The sequence below is a fragment of the Molossus molossus genome, unplaced genomic scaffold, assembly GCF_014108415.1.
Source record: "Molossus molossus isolate mMolMol1 unplaced genomic scaffold, mMolMol1.p scaffold_m16_p_1, whole genome shotgun sequence".
NCBI lineage: Eukaryota > Metazoa > Chordata > Mammalia > Chiroptera > Molossidae > Molossus > Molossus molossus.
The window spans coordinates 138,941,790-138,954,354 of NW_023425344.1; the positions used below are offsets into that span (position 1 = coordinate 138,941,790).

The 12,565-nt window shown below is 32.9% G+C and overlaps 1 protein-coding gene across 2 annotated transcripts in view; it reads right to left on the reverse strand.

Moving 5' to 3' along the window:
* Positions 1-12,565, reverse strand: part of MDGA2 (MAM domain containing glycosylphosphatidylinositol anchor 2) — a 925,908-nt gene that overhangs the window by 443,991 nt on the left and 469,352 nt on the right. Inside the window, exon 3 of one of the 2 annotated variants that reach the window (XM_036269191.1) lies at positions 6,944-7,118. In XM_036269191.1, coding sequence (XP_036125084.1) covers positions 6,944-7,118 — 175 coding nt within the window. The remainder of the gene's footprint in view (positions 1-6,943; positions 7,119-12,565) is intronic. The other variant, XM_036269200.1, reaches the window with a different exon arrangement.

A 12,565-nucleotide genomic window follows, 5' to 3' on the forward strand; every position in this document is an offset into this window, starting at 1 on the left:
GCCCATCTCTCAAATTAAACTTTCATTCCTCCTCTAAACCCACCATCTCAGTCACTCCTCCCCCAAACACAGATTATTCAATCTCTCTTCTATGCCTTTAATCAAACTGCCCACTCGTTAGGAAATATATTTGACCTTCCTCTTATTGACACCTTACTTATTTACATCCTACTGTGTCAAGAATGCGTTTTCCCTATTTGTTGGCTAGCATGTTCCCTTGCTGCAGTTTCATGGATGCTGGCAGAAAACATGAGATTCCTGGGTCAGAGACAAAGGAATTGACTACTCACGTCTCTCAAGTATGAACCTCATGTTTCCTTAGGTTCTCGCTCTCCCTTAATTTCTAAGTGGGCAACGTGGGGGCAGCCCAAGTAAATACTGTACACACAATTTCTGACTTTGCTAAGGAATCCTGAGCCTAGGAAAGTCCTAGTCTTAAAAAATGTTCTGCTAGTAAATCTGCCCAATCATTGCCCTTTAGTGAGACATTATCTTTGTTATCCTGGTCAGGAAACAAATCTGCCTTCTGCCGTGGAGGCACATACTGTCTGTAATAACCATGGCTGCTTGCTACACAAACGTCCAGGGCAAAGCTTTCCAAAGACATGTGGAAATGCCATGAAAAATAGTCTTTCAAATCTCATCCTTCAAACTACTAAGTAAACCACTTCCTTCATGATAGAGGCCACAATAACCTCTTACACCCGGCACTATGTTTTCTGTGCCACTTGACACGTCATTCATGTTGTGTGGCATCATTTATATTATTTATTTCATCGCTTAATATGCGTACCCTATTTAAATAAATGATATAGTCACTGTCTCTTTAAGTAGTGCGAACTCCATGAACATACAGATTATGTAATAATTCCTGTTACCCTCACAAAATTTAATAAAACTATATTTAGAATAGCCTCTCAAATATTTTCTGAATGCATAAAAAAAGAGTAAAAGTTTATTGTTTAAATGTTTAATCCTAAACAATGTGCAAACAAATGGTAGTGGAAATTAACCTGAAATAGTTTTATTCTATCAAGTTTGGGGGAAAAAACTGATTTAGAATGTGGCCACAACTTTCCTATGCTATTGCTTCTTCTTTACTTACCAGATATGTTCTCAGTTAAGTTTATTTGGTGTAAAATATCAATAAATATCGATTCTTATAAAGAATTCAAGAAAGGTATGAATGTAAATCTAGAATTTAGTTTTTAGTTGACAACAATCTTCTGATAAAATTTGTAATGAAATTAGCTTTGATGTTTAGGAACTTAATATTAATAGCAAAGATTTTTTAGATACAATCTTCCAATATATATTTTATGAATTAAAAAAATCAAATTATAATACATGTATATAGTTTAGAAAGCCAAACAATTATTAAAAAGCACAACCTCAAGTATTTCCAATACCTGGGGCTACCTTTTGTAATGCATATTTTAAGCATTCTTGGTTTGGCCTTTATATTCTTAAATGTTTAATTGCTATTTATAGATTGTTTCATTTTCACATTGTCCTAGTGATCTCTTCTTGCTGAAGACTTTAGTTCTCTCATACTAAACCTCTACCATCTTCTGTATATTTATATCATACTTTTGATGTCAAGTACTGTTGTTATTACTGACCATGTAAGTATCCTTCACAGTTGAATATTATAGTATATTTAGATCACATTTCATTTCATCCAAGTTTTCTTTGTCTTCTGTTAATAATGTCAACATTTTGTTTCCTCAATTTTATATATACTTATCTAACCATATTATTAAGCTTTCCATGCAAAGTATAAGATAGCTTTCTAAAACATCAAGTAATCCAGCAGCCGCATCGTTTCCCTGATGACTTCCGGCACAAAGCCTGTCTTCCAGCTTCAGTCTGTCTCCGCTGCTTTTGAGACTCAATGCATAGCTATCGTCATGGTGTGTCACTTTGTTATTGTCCTGGGATTCCCTTCTGTTTTACTATACATATTCTCCTTTAAAAATATATATATATATACACACATATATATGTATGTGTGTGTATATGTGTATATATATATATATATATATATATATATATATATCTTCCTCTTTCTTGATTTAATTTCTAGTTTTGGTGGAACATATATAAAAAGGGCATCCCAAGAAAGGGAACACTACAGAAAAAATTAGAAATCTTTTAGGTCTAAAAATGTCTTTCATCTTCTTAGATATTTGTTAAAAAAGTATGGCTGGATATAAAATTCTACTTTAAAAATAATTTTTCTACAGAAGTTCAAACACTTTACTCAATTGCATTCTAGCTTCCTGATTTCTACTGTATCATTTTAATTTTAATTGTTTATATGTAACCATTTTAGAAAAAAAACAAAACTCTTTAGAAATTTTCAAGATCTTCCTTTTGCTCTTGCTGTTTTAAATTGCATTTTGATATTAATTGTGTTTTGATATTAATCTTGTTTATTCCATCATGCCAGGCACTCAATGGTCCCTTTTTAATTGAAAAAACAGGCCCAACTACTATGATGGGAAATTTTGTTAATTTACTCAAACATAATTTCTTTTTCTCTATTTTCTCTTTTTGGAATATTTCTTCAAACATTGATCAGCTGAACTAATTCTGTAATTTCCTTATCTTCTCTCCCCTGTCCCAACCCTTTAATTGTGAAATTTTGTTTACTCTCTGTAAGTTATTTTCAAATTTATCTATCATCCCTTCTATTGACTTTTGTTATCATTTTTAATATTCTATGAGTTCTTTGATATTCTCTAAAAATACCTTGTTTGCTCTTTTCTTGTCACATGAATGCAATGTTTTCTCTTTTTTTCTAGAATACTAATTTAAAAATCAATAATTACGTTTTATTTTGTCGTGTACTTTAGCCTCTTGTATCCTGGATTATTTTCCCATTTCTTTGCCTTGGTTCCTCTAATTTTTTCTCTGAAGATTGTCTCAAATGTCTGGTTATCTTCCGGTATACTCACATCTAATAATCACTTTTAAAAGAGCTTATTGGTAGCTCTGTTGCTCAATAGTACTTTTCATTGTGGGTGTATTAGCTGGGCTGTTTCAACAGAGCCCCGACTTCTCAGAAAAGGAGAGCCTTTTCTCCAGAGTCCATCCATTTTCCTAGACAAGATCCACTAATGTTCTGCCTAGAAGGCATTCTCAGAGGAAATGCAAGAAAGAACTCTAATAAATATGTAGACATTCATTTAATAACCCTAATTTAATTACAGTATGCTGTCTCTCATTTTTGATGAGTCCAGATTTTTAAATTCAACGTTCCTCTGGTTCAATGTCTCACCGAAAAAAGAAAATCTACTCTCTGTAGAGATTCACCGGGATGCTGGCAGAAGAAGGCATTGAACTGTATGATAAGTGCAAGGACATCTGGGTGTGTAACTCTGCCTATGTAGACTTTCAACTAATTCTTCTGATTTTAGACTCAATTACACTCTCACTCTAAGAGCTAAGTGGTGTCTCCAATTTCTGAGCCTTTTAAAGATTCTGTAGCATGAGTATGTCTAGTCTGTCCACACTGACAGCTTTGATTCAAGCTTTCTTTAGTAGGCTCAGCAGTGGCCATTCCCTGGTCTGACTCTTTTCCTTCAAAATTGTTTTTCTGCCATGCCCTTTCTCCTTCTCTCTACCCCGTTGACATGTGTTTTGTTGTTGTTGTTGTTTTATCCTTTTGCTATTGTTTTAGTATGGTTGCAGGGAGCAGACATAAAGAATGCATATGTTTTAAACAGCAGGTTTAAGTAAAACTAATTCTACATGTTTCTCTTAAGCATATAGCTGTTAGTTTTCAGACTGTCATGACTAAGTGACTTCTGAGAATCTGACAACTGGACTCTCAGAGTCTAGAACTGTAAAATAATTAAAATTGATTGACTTTTGATCAGAAATATTTGTATAAATGACTAGTTCAGATATTAGGAAAAAATTTAAATCTATGTGGTTAAGAAATCTGCCTGTTTATAAATGTACTGTTATTAAGGAATTATACTTCACAGAACTCTTGGAATACCTTTATAATTAAAAAAAAAAAACATAGGTTATGTTAAACTGAGGAACATAATGATAATATTTTCACAAACTAATAATAGAGAGCAAACCGTATTCTTGATTGAAATAGTAAACAAAAATACATTTTGTGGTTGCTTTATAAAATCAAAGCAGACCAATTTTTCTAAAAGAAGAAATTTTAGAAAATTAGGTGGGAAGAACTACTAATTTAGATAAATTAATCTTTGCAAATTAATTAAAATATTGATATAGTGTCACAAATATTTCAAAATATCTGTCTAATAAAAATAACCTCATTTTATATCAATCAACATTATAGCTGGTTCCTCTTATGAAACCAAATTTCATCAAAATAATGAGGGGTTATACATACATTTTACTTTAGGTAGGTATTCGCTCTTCAGTTTAGAAATTTATGGCCAGAACATGGGATTTAATGAGATATATACTTTCACTATTATGAAAATACTCCATGACTACTGATGGGCATAAAATTAATATTTTATGGGTAATTTTAAGAAACCCAATCCAATAAATTAAAGGCTACATTTTAATGTTATTTATTATAAATATTTGTTATATCCATGCCGTAGTCTGCTTCAATTTGTTGTTGTAAATATAATCCTTACCTGCAGATTTTTTTATTTTTTGTATTTTTAATGTGTGCCCATCTTGTATTTGACGTTCTCTCAAGGCTGATGAAAGTTCCAGTTTAGAAAATGAAAGAACTCTACATAGTACAGGCCATGTTTCTAAAACCACGACTCCAGCAGAAACACAGGTCTGATTGTTTTAGCATTTCCTAAAATCTTAAAGCAAACGACCTGAAATAAAGTGGCTCACTTGTTTATGGTTTATAAAAATGAATATCTATCCAATCAAGCTGCCCAACATCAAATCAAAACCCAAGCACTGTTAGATGTAACACTGTAATCTCATTTTAGACACCAAGGTTGCCCGATTCAAATACAGCAATAATAAGTTAGTCGCCTTCTTATTAACAATAAAAGAACAAATTTAAAATGATAAAGATTCATATAGAGAAAATATACTTAAACCTAAACACTGTAGTCTTCAATTAAGGTTATATTTGGAACACGTGGATTCATCACACAGGCCCATTGTCTCTATTGTGTTCTTATCAGTCAAAAAATGTTTGCAAAACTAGTATCTGAAGAAATGTATTTATCCCAACCTTCCAGAATAGGCATAATTATTGAAAACAGATGTCTAGATCCCAGCAGGGTGGCGATACTGTGTAAGCAAACACATTTTTTTCCTCAGTAAAACGTGATTATTTATACAGAGTAAGGTAAATAAAGACTATAAAGTCTATTTTATTTTTTCTATTACAGTTAGTTCAGGTCAGATGTTGCCACCAAACTAGTTCACATCAACTTTTGCTTAAAAAAAAGAGTTACCAATAAAAGCCAACCAAACAGCTCTGGCAGATATAGGTCAGTGGTTAGAGCATCCACCTGTGCTCCGAGAGGGTTGCAGGTTTGAGTTCCAGTCAAGGATGTGTACCTGGGTTGCAGGACCTGGATTCCAGGTTTGATCCCCAGCCCTGGCCGGGGTGCGGGGCATGTGAGGGAGGCAATGGATCAACGTGTTTCTCTCACATAGATGTGTCTCTTTATATATATATCTCTCTCCCTCCCTCCCTCCCTATCCTTCCCTTCCACTTTCTGTAAAAATCAATGGAAAAAATATCCTCCGGTGAGGATTAACCAAAAAAACCCAGAAAATGCCCATTCTATTTTCAGAACTTTTTAGACTTTATAATTGTGTTTAAGAAATTAAAGTTGTGTACTTTAAAAATTCATGACCAAAATTATAACTAAAAAGCACAGGTACATATTCTATAAAGCTACATTAAAAGTTAAATTAAATTTAGCTTAAACTTATATATAAACAGAAATATTCAAAATATTTTTTAAAAGTATATGTAACTGAAAATATCTCATCGGGAGAAGGGGAGCAGCGCTGTACTGAGGCTGGGGGGTGCAGGGCGAGGCCCACCTGTGCATCAGCGAGGACCATGCAGCACCTGGCCTGCATCGAAAGAAAAGAAAATAGGTAGAAAACTGGGAATTCCTTACTTCTTACTTATGCCTGAATTACTTTAAGGTGAGACAGAAATCATTTTATTCTAACATTAAAGAGTTAACCAATAAAATGTAAGATCTTGTAAAGAGACAGTGGAGTGATGAATAAACCTGTCTAAACGATCAAAATGATTGTAGGCCATTAATGTGTTTTAGTTGAGGAGAAGGTAAAGAGACCAAGAGGATTTCAAGTATAGGTACTAGCAGCAAAGAGTAGAAAAATGAGACTAAGAACAAAACTAAATCAACACATACTTTCCACGTGCCGCAGCATTTTTCAAGTTGCTGATTATTGTCAACAGAGTTGGACCAAAAACAGACTCTCCACAGACATTTTGGTATTCCACTAACAAATAGCTCCACATATATAATAAGTATTTAAACATATATGAATAGCTAAAATCATACATGGGTAAAATTAACAAAACAAATAATAATATGTAGAGCATGTTCCTGAACACAAATATAAATATGCATTTATATATTTACATGTAAAGATAAGAAGTATATACATTCAACACTAAGTCACTAGTGAAATTTTCAGTCATGTTTATTGTTTTATTCATCTGGTTCTTAAGCGTTCTTTAAAAAATATGTATTATTTTATTATAAAACTATGAAAATTTCTATTGGAAAGTCCGTCTTCAGATAACATATTAAATAAGGTATTATTTTATATACTTTTCATTCGCAACGAAATAGAACTCTAATTTTTAGAATAACCATCGATTTTCACAATAATGTAACCAAAAAAAAAAATTCTTGAGTTGTAGGACAAAGGAAATTCATAGTAGATTTAATCATAGTTTTCTGGGACATTTACTTACAGTACACATCCACTCTGATTGACTTTATCGCTGGGGACCCCAGGCCATTCTCTGCTTTACAGTAATACCGGCCTCCTTGGTGTCGCTGGATATTTGTAATCCTCAAAGTTTCATTGAAGACACTTGAGTCTTGGAATCTGTCAGAGGCACTTCCTGCTGTTTTGGTCCACCTGATCTGAGCAAGCATCAACAAAGATTGTTACTTTAGGTTGGTTTTCTCACAAAAGAATACAAAATCACATCAGTTGAGGAGTTTGCTTTCAGAACTCCTACAGTGCCATTCCTAGCAAGGTACTGAAAATTAAACAGAAACATGTACACACAACTAAAATATGCATTTTAAATGCAATGTCATCATTGTCTAGTGTATGTGATGTGAACTGTATGGAATTTATCAATAACTTAATTATTGTGGAGGGCTCTAGTTACATCCTGAATTTTTATGAGAATATTAGTAATCAGCTGATAAACTGCTTGAAATCAGAAGTCATGTCTTTTACTCCTGTTTATATTCTATGCACAGAGTAAGTGTTGAATAAATGTTTGGTATTTAATTTTGTGAATTAATGAGATTTTTATTATCTAAGTAATATTTTCATTTCACTCACAATTAAGGGCAAATATAATTATAGTCATATTAATATTTTAAAGATTTGGATAACTTCTTAAAGATACTTTTAATGTTATCATATTATAAACTTTAACACTATAATAAAATAGTTTAGATAACGGTGGTATTATCAAATTTCAATTTTGAAGACTCAATTTTTAGTGGCATTTTTTCATGTCTCTTCATGTGTGTTTGATCAAAGGATATCTATTATCTATGTCTCAACCTAAAAATAAAAACAAGAAAATATATATTACACAGCAGGGACAAGGAGAGAGAAAAATATATTTTACTTCCAATTTTGTATCACCACAGTATTGTCATGTGGCTTTTGTTCAGGTTTTATAAGCTAAAAGAACACAAAATTTGAGTTGAATGCATCTTTATTGCTAGCAAAATTTAAGTCTGTCATACACAGCTGTGTTTAAAAGAATGGTATTGTTTATAATGGAATGTTTTAGATATTCAAAGTGTTTGGCAGTGAATAGAAATGTTCTCTTTGGAAAAGTTTGCACATTTTTTGGAAATAATTATTGATGTAAAGTGAGTTCTAATGATCAAAACAGACAAATTATTTGTGGGCTTATTAAGCCACAAAAGAAAACACTTTTAACAACCAGGTGTATAAAATTACATATAATCTCAATAAGCCATTATAGCCATATTCTTAAATTAATCCAAATCAAACAGAAAATTTAAAATAAAAGAAAGAAGCATGTCCAAAAAGAAATTGAGAACCTACCTCTAGTACCTGGGCCAATAAATAAAATGTAGCTTATATGTTTGGAAAATATATTTATATATTTATTTTTTAAAATACTTTTTCTTTTATTGATTTTTTTTAGAGAGAGAGGAAGGGAGAGGTAGACAGATAGAAACATCGATGAGAGAGAACATCAACTAGCCACCTCCTGCATGCCCCTCACAGGGGATTGGGCCCACAACCTGGGCATGTGCCCCGACTGGAAATCTAACCAGCAACCTCTTGGTGCATGAATCTACACTCAACCACTGAGCCACCGGCCAGGTGGGTTTGGAAAATATAAAAGAAAACCACTTAAATCAGAAAACCATCTTTTCCAAAACAAAAAATAATTGAGTAAAAACAATGGAATTATTTTTCACTTCTGCAAATCTCATTGATATCTAGTGTAATGGAAAAGATCTGGCTGAATCAACTTCTGCAAACAACCTGTTGCAACATGCTGCTTTGTTTGAAATATTTGAAGAAAATCTGACCTCACATGGATATTTGGTTGTTAAGGGAAAAGTATTTCAATAGCCTTTTCAGATAATTGTAAAGAGTCTCCTTTACTATCACACTAAAACTCTGTAGATGGCAGTTTCCTAACATTATATACAAAGGGGAATCTATAACCATATCGATGACCTTATGGTACTCTGCTACCTTAAAATCCATTGGTCTATCCTGCACTTTGTATGAATTTTTTTATACATAACTTCATAACATTATGCATTAGTCATTTGGAAAATAAATTCACTGAGCTATACAGATTTTTCAAATGTTGACATATTTCATTATATATTACAAGTCATGTTTATAAATATCATCATCAATCTCTTCAGAATAGTCTTTAAGTGTTGGGAAGTCATCGTGCTTATGTTGGCAGATTTTCCAAAATTCTAATTTTTCTCTTAAAATGTACATTTTATCATCAGTAGCAAATATAGCTAAGGTGTTTTCTTTGGGATGGCAGTATGTAATTTGTTTAGAAACACCAACAAAAATTTTCCAAAATTCTAATTTTTCTCTTAGAATGTACATTTTATCATCAGTAGCAAATATAGCTAAGGTGTTTTCTTTGGGATGGCAGTACGTAATTTGTTTAGAAACACCAACAAAATCATAAATGTCTGATTAAAATAATTTTTAAAATGTACAGTTCCAGTAATAGAAGGGGAAATGAGATTTAAAAAATAGAAATTTGGTAAAAGAAAAAAACGGAAAATTTGTAAAATAAGCAAACTTAGAATAAAGGAAAAATAAATTATATAATTTTATATAAATAAGAAACATGAAATGAGATGGAAACAGTTGCCTTAGTCATAGATTAAATGTGGACACAACAAGTTTGTACATTGAAAGAGTTTATTCAGCTGGATCGAAAACTAACAAGTTTGTATGCTGTTTGCCAATTATATATGTAGATATATAAATTTAGTTATATAAATTATAATATACTTATATAATTTAATATTTATAAAATATATAACTCATACATATAATTTATATATTGTATAACATATACAATTGGATTTAAAAGCAACAAGCTTTTATGTTGTTTACCATACATATGTTATATATAATATATAATGTTTAAATATATATAAATATTTTATATATATATATATATAATTTAATATATATTAAAACAAAGTAGTGATAAAAGACTGGAAGCCAAGATTGGAAAAAAAGAAAAAAAAACATGGACAAAATGGTAACAGCAACATGTAAATTAAAATCATTCAATCAGTCTGGCTGGTGTGGTTCAGTGACTGGGCATCGACCCATGCACCAAGAGGTCGCCGGTTCGATTCCTAGTCAGGGCACATGCCCAGGTTGTGGGCCCGATGCCCAGTGAGGGGCATGCAGGAGGCGGCCAATCAGTGTTCTCTCTCATTGATGTTTCTATCTCCCTCTCCTTTGCGCTTCCTCTATCTCTAAAAAACAAATCAATAAAGGAAAAGAAAACAATAATAATAATAAAAAAATCATTCAATCAGCCAGGAGTGACAATACATACAATACAATTAAATTAATAAAAAATATTTCATTAAAAATATTAACAGGGGAAGAAGGTCATTAATTTATGTAATGTTAAAGGTCACAACTGATAGCAAAAATACATTGTTATTAATTGGTATGCAGTAAAGAAGAGCGCATCTAAGTTATAAAGTAAATCAAACACAGAAGACTTTGAGATGTGTGCAGCTGTGGTGGGAATCTCAATCTGCATGTGAGAAGTGGGCAGCTCTAGGGGACACAGCTCTTCTATTAAGTTAAAAAATAAGTAAAACAGGGAGAAATTGAAAAATATAATCGGCACATATGACTAAAAAAATGTCTTTCATTCATAGAATAATAGATTTTTTTCTTATGTCCATTAGACATTTACAAAAATTAATCATGTAGTTGAGAGGAAAAACCAAAACCTTAATTTAAAAATCAGAGATTGTACAGACCATGTTATCTGGACTTATTTATTAGCTATTAATCAATAATCCTAAAATGACAAGTGCATAGAAATCCAGTCATTGTTCAAAGAGAACATTAAAAGAGAAATTGCTAACTATCTAGATGTCAATGAATGGAAAATCATTTTATACTAAAATCTATGAATACAGTGAAAGGAGTCCATAGAGGAAAACATAAACTTTAAATACTTTCTATAATAAGGCAAGAATGAATGAACAAATAAACAAATAAATATTCAACTAATTTATTTTTATTTAATGTAGGTTGCTGGACTCCAACTTAAACTACTGTTTGTTATCAATGCAAGAACTGCAGAACTAACTTATCTTTACTTTTAATTTTTTCCCCCGAAGAATCTTCTGAGCTAGCCTGGCATAGGCACACAAAATGTCACTGCAGAAGCAATAAAACACACAGCAAGTACCCCTGGAAGACTTTGCGGATAATTCAACTCTGGATTGCAGCAATTAGTTTAGTAGATAATCCCCACGTATCTGTTGAATGATACTTAAACCGAAATTTGGAAAGTGAGAAGTAGATATAGTCGTGGGGATTTTATTCTGCTTTAAGATAGGCCATCAATGGTGATTTATACAAGATGAAAGTTAGATCTGTAGTGCATTTTATAAAAAATCCAGAGGGAGCCCTGGCTGGTTGGGTTCAGCAGTTAGAGCATCGGCCTGTGGTCTGGAGAGACCCAGGTTCGATTTCCACTAAGGGCACGTACTTCGGTTGCAGTTTGTCCCTGGCTCTGGTTGGGTCGTACGGGTGGCAACCACTCAATGTGGCCCTTTCACATAGATGCTTCACTCTCTCTCTCTCCCTCCCACTCTATCTGAACAAAATAATGGAAAAATGTCCTCGAGTGAGGATTAAAAAAAAAAAAAAATCCAGAGGGAGGCCATGTGCACTTAAAGGCTCTCCTCAGGGACTTGGGCTCCTTAGAGGTGCTATCATGTGTTGCTTGAGCTCAAGGTCCAAAATATCAGCCTCAGATCTAGTTGTCGCATCCATTCCCAGCATCAGGAAAGAGGAAAAGACAAAAAGTGCCTGCTAGTTGTCTTTTCCAGAAAGTTCTACAATTCTGCCTCATGACGCTTCTGTGTACATCATAGCTTCATCCCATCCATAGCCATCAGAAAGGCTGAGACATGTACTCCTTGCCAAGCACGGCACCTCCCTCCCAGCCCCCTGCTAAAATCTGATGGTTCATAACTCTGGGGAAAGAGGAGAGGGGATGTTCAGAACCACCGCTAGTCCCGGCGTGGGAATAAAATATATGCAATTTCAGTTATGCTGTTTTATAAATACGGTTGTGTTTAAATCTGTTTGCAATGACATTGAATAATAATTTCCATAAAATTAACATGAACAGAAAAAGGAAGATGCTAGAACTTAAGAAATACTGTTTTGCTGTGATTTTCTACCAAGTTAAAAGAAACAGGGAGAGATCCTCTTAGGTTATAAACATAACATTTAGCTTAGGGGTATCCATCTCCCACCGTAAAATTTTCTACATTGTGTTTTGACATAATGACATTTCTGAAACATCACTGCTTTTGTGTAGCCTTGATAAGATCAGTCTTGACTGAGATAACTTAAGAAAATATTAAAAACCTGAAGCACAGATCAAAGATAGACCTGGCTGAATCCAAAGAGGTATATTACAAACTCAGTAAGAACTTAGACCATGACAGCACCCAGGCTTCTAGGTTCCCCCCTTTAATTAATGTCTAGTGAATGAGGATTTGTGAATTAAAGCTACTTTCTATCAGTTGCCAAGGACTTAGGACCT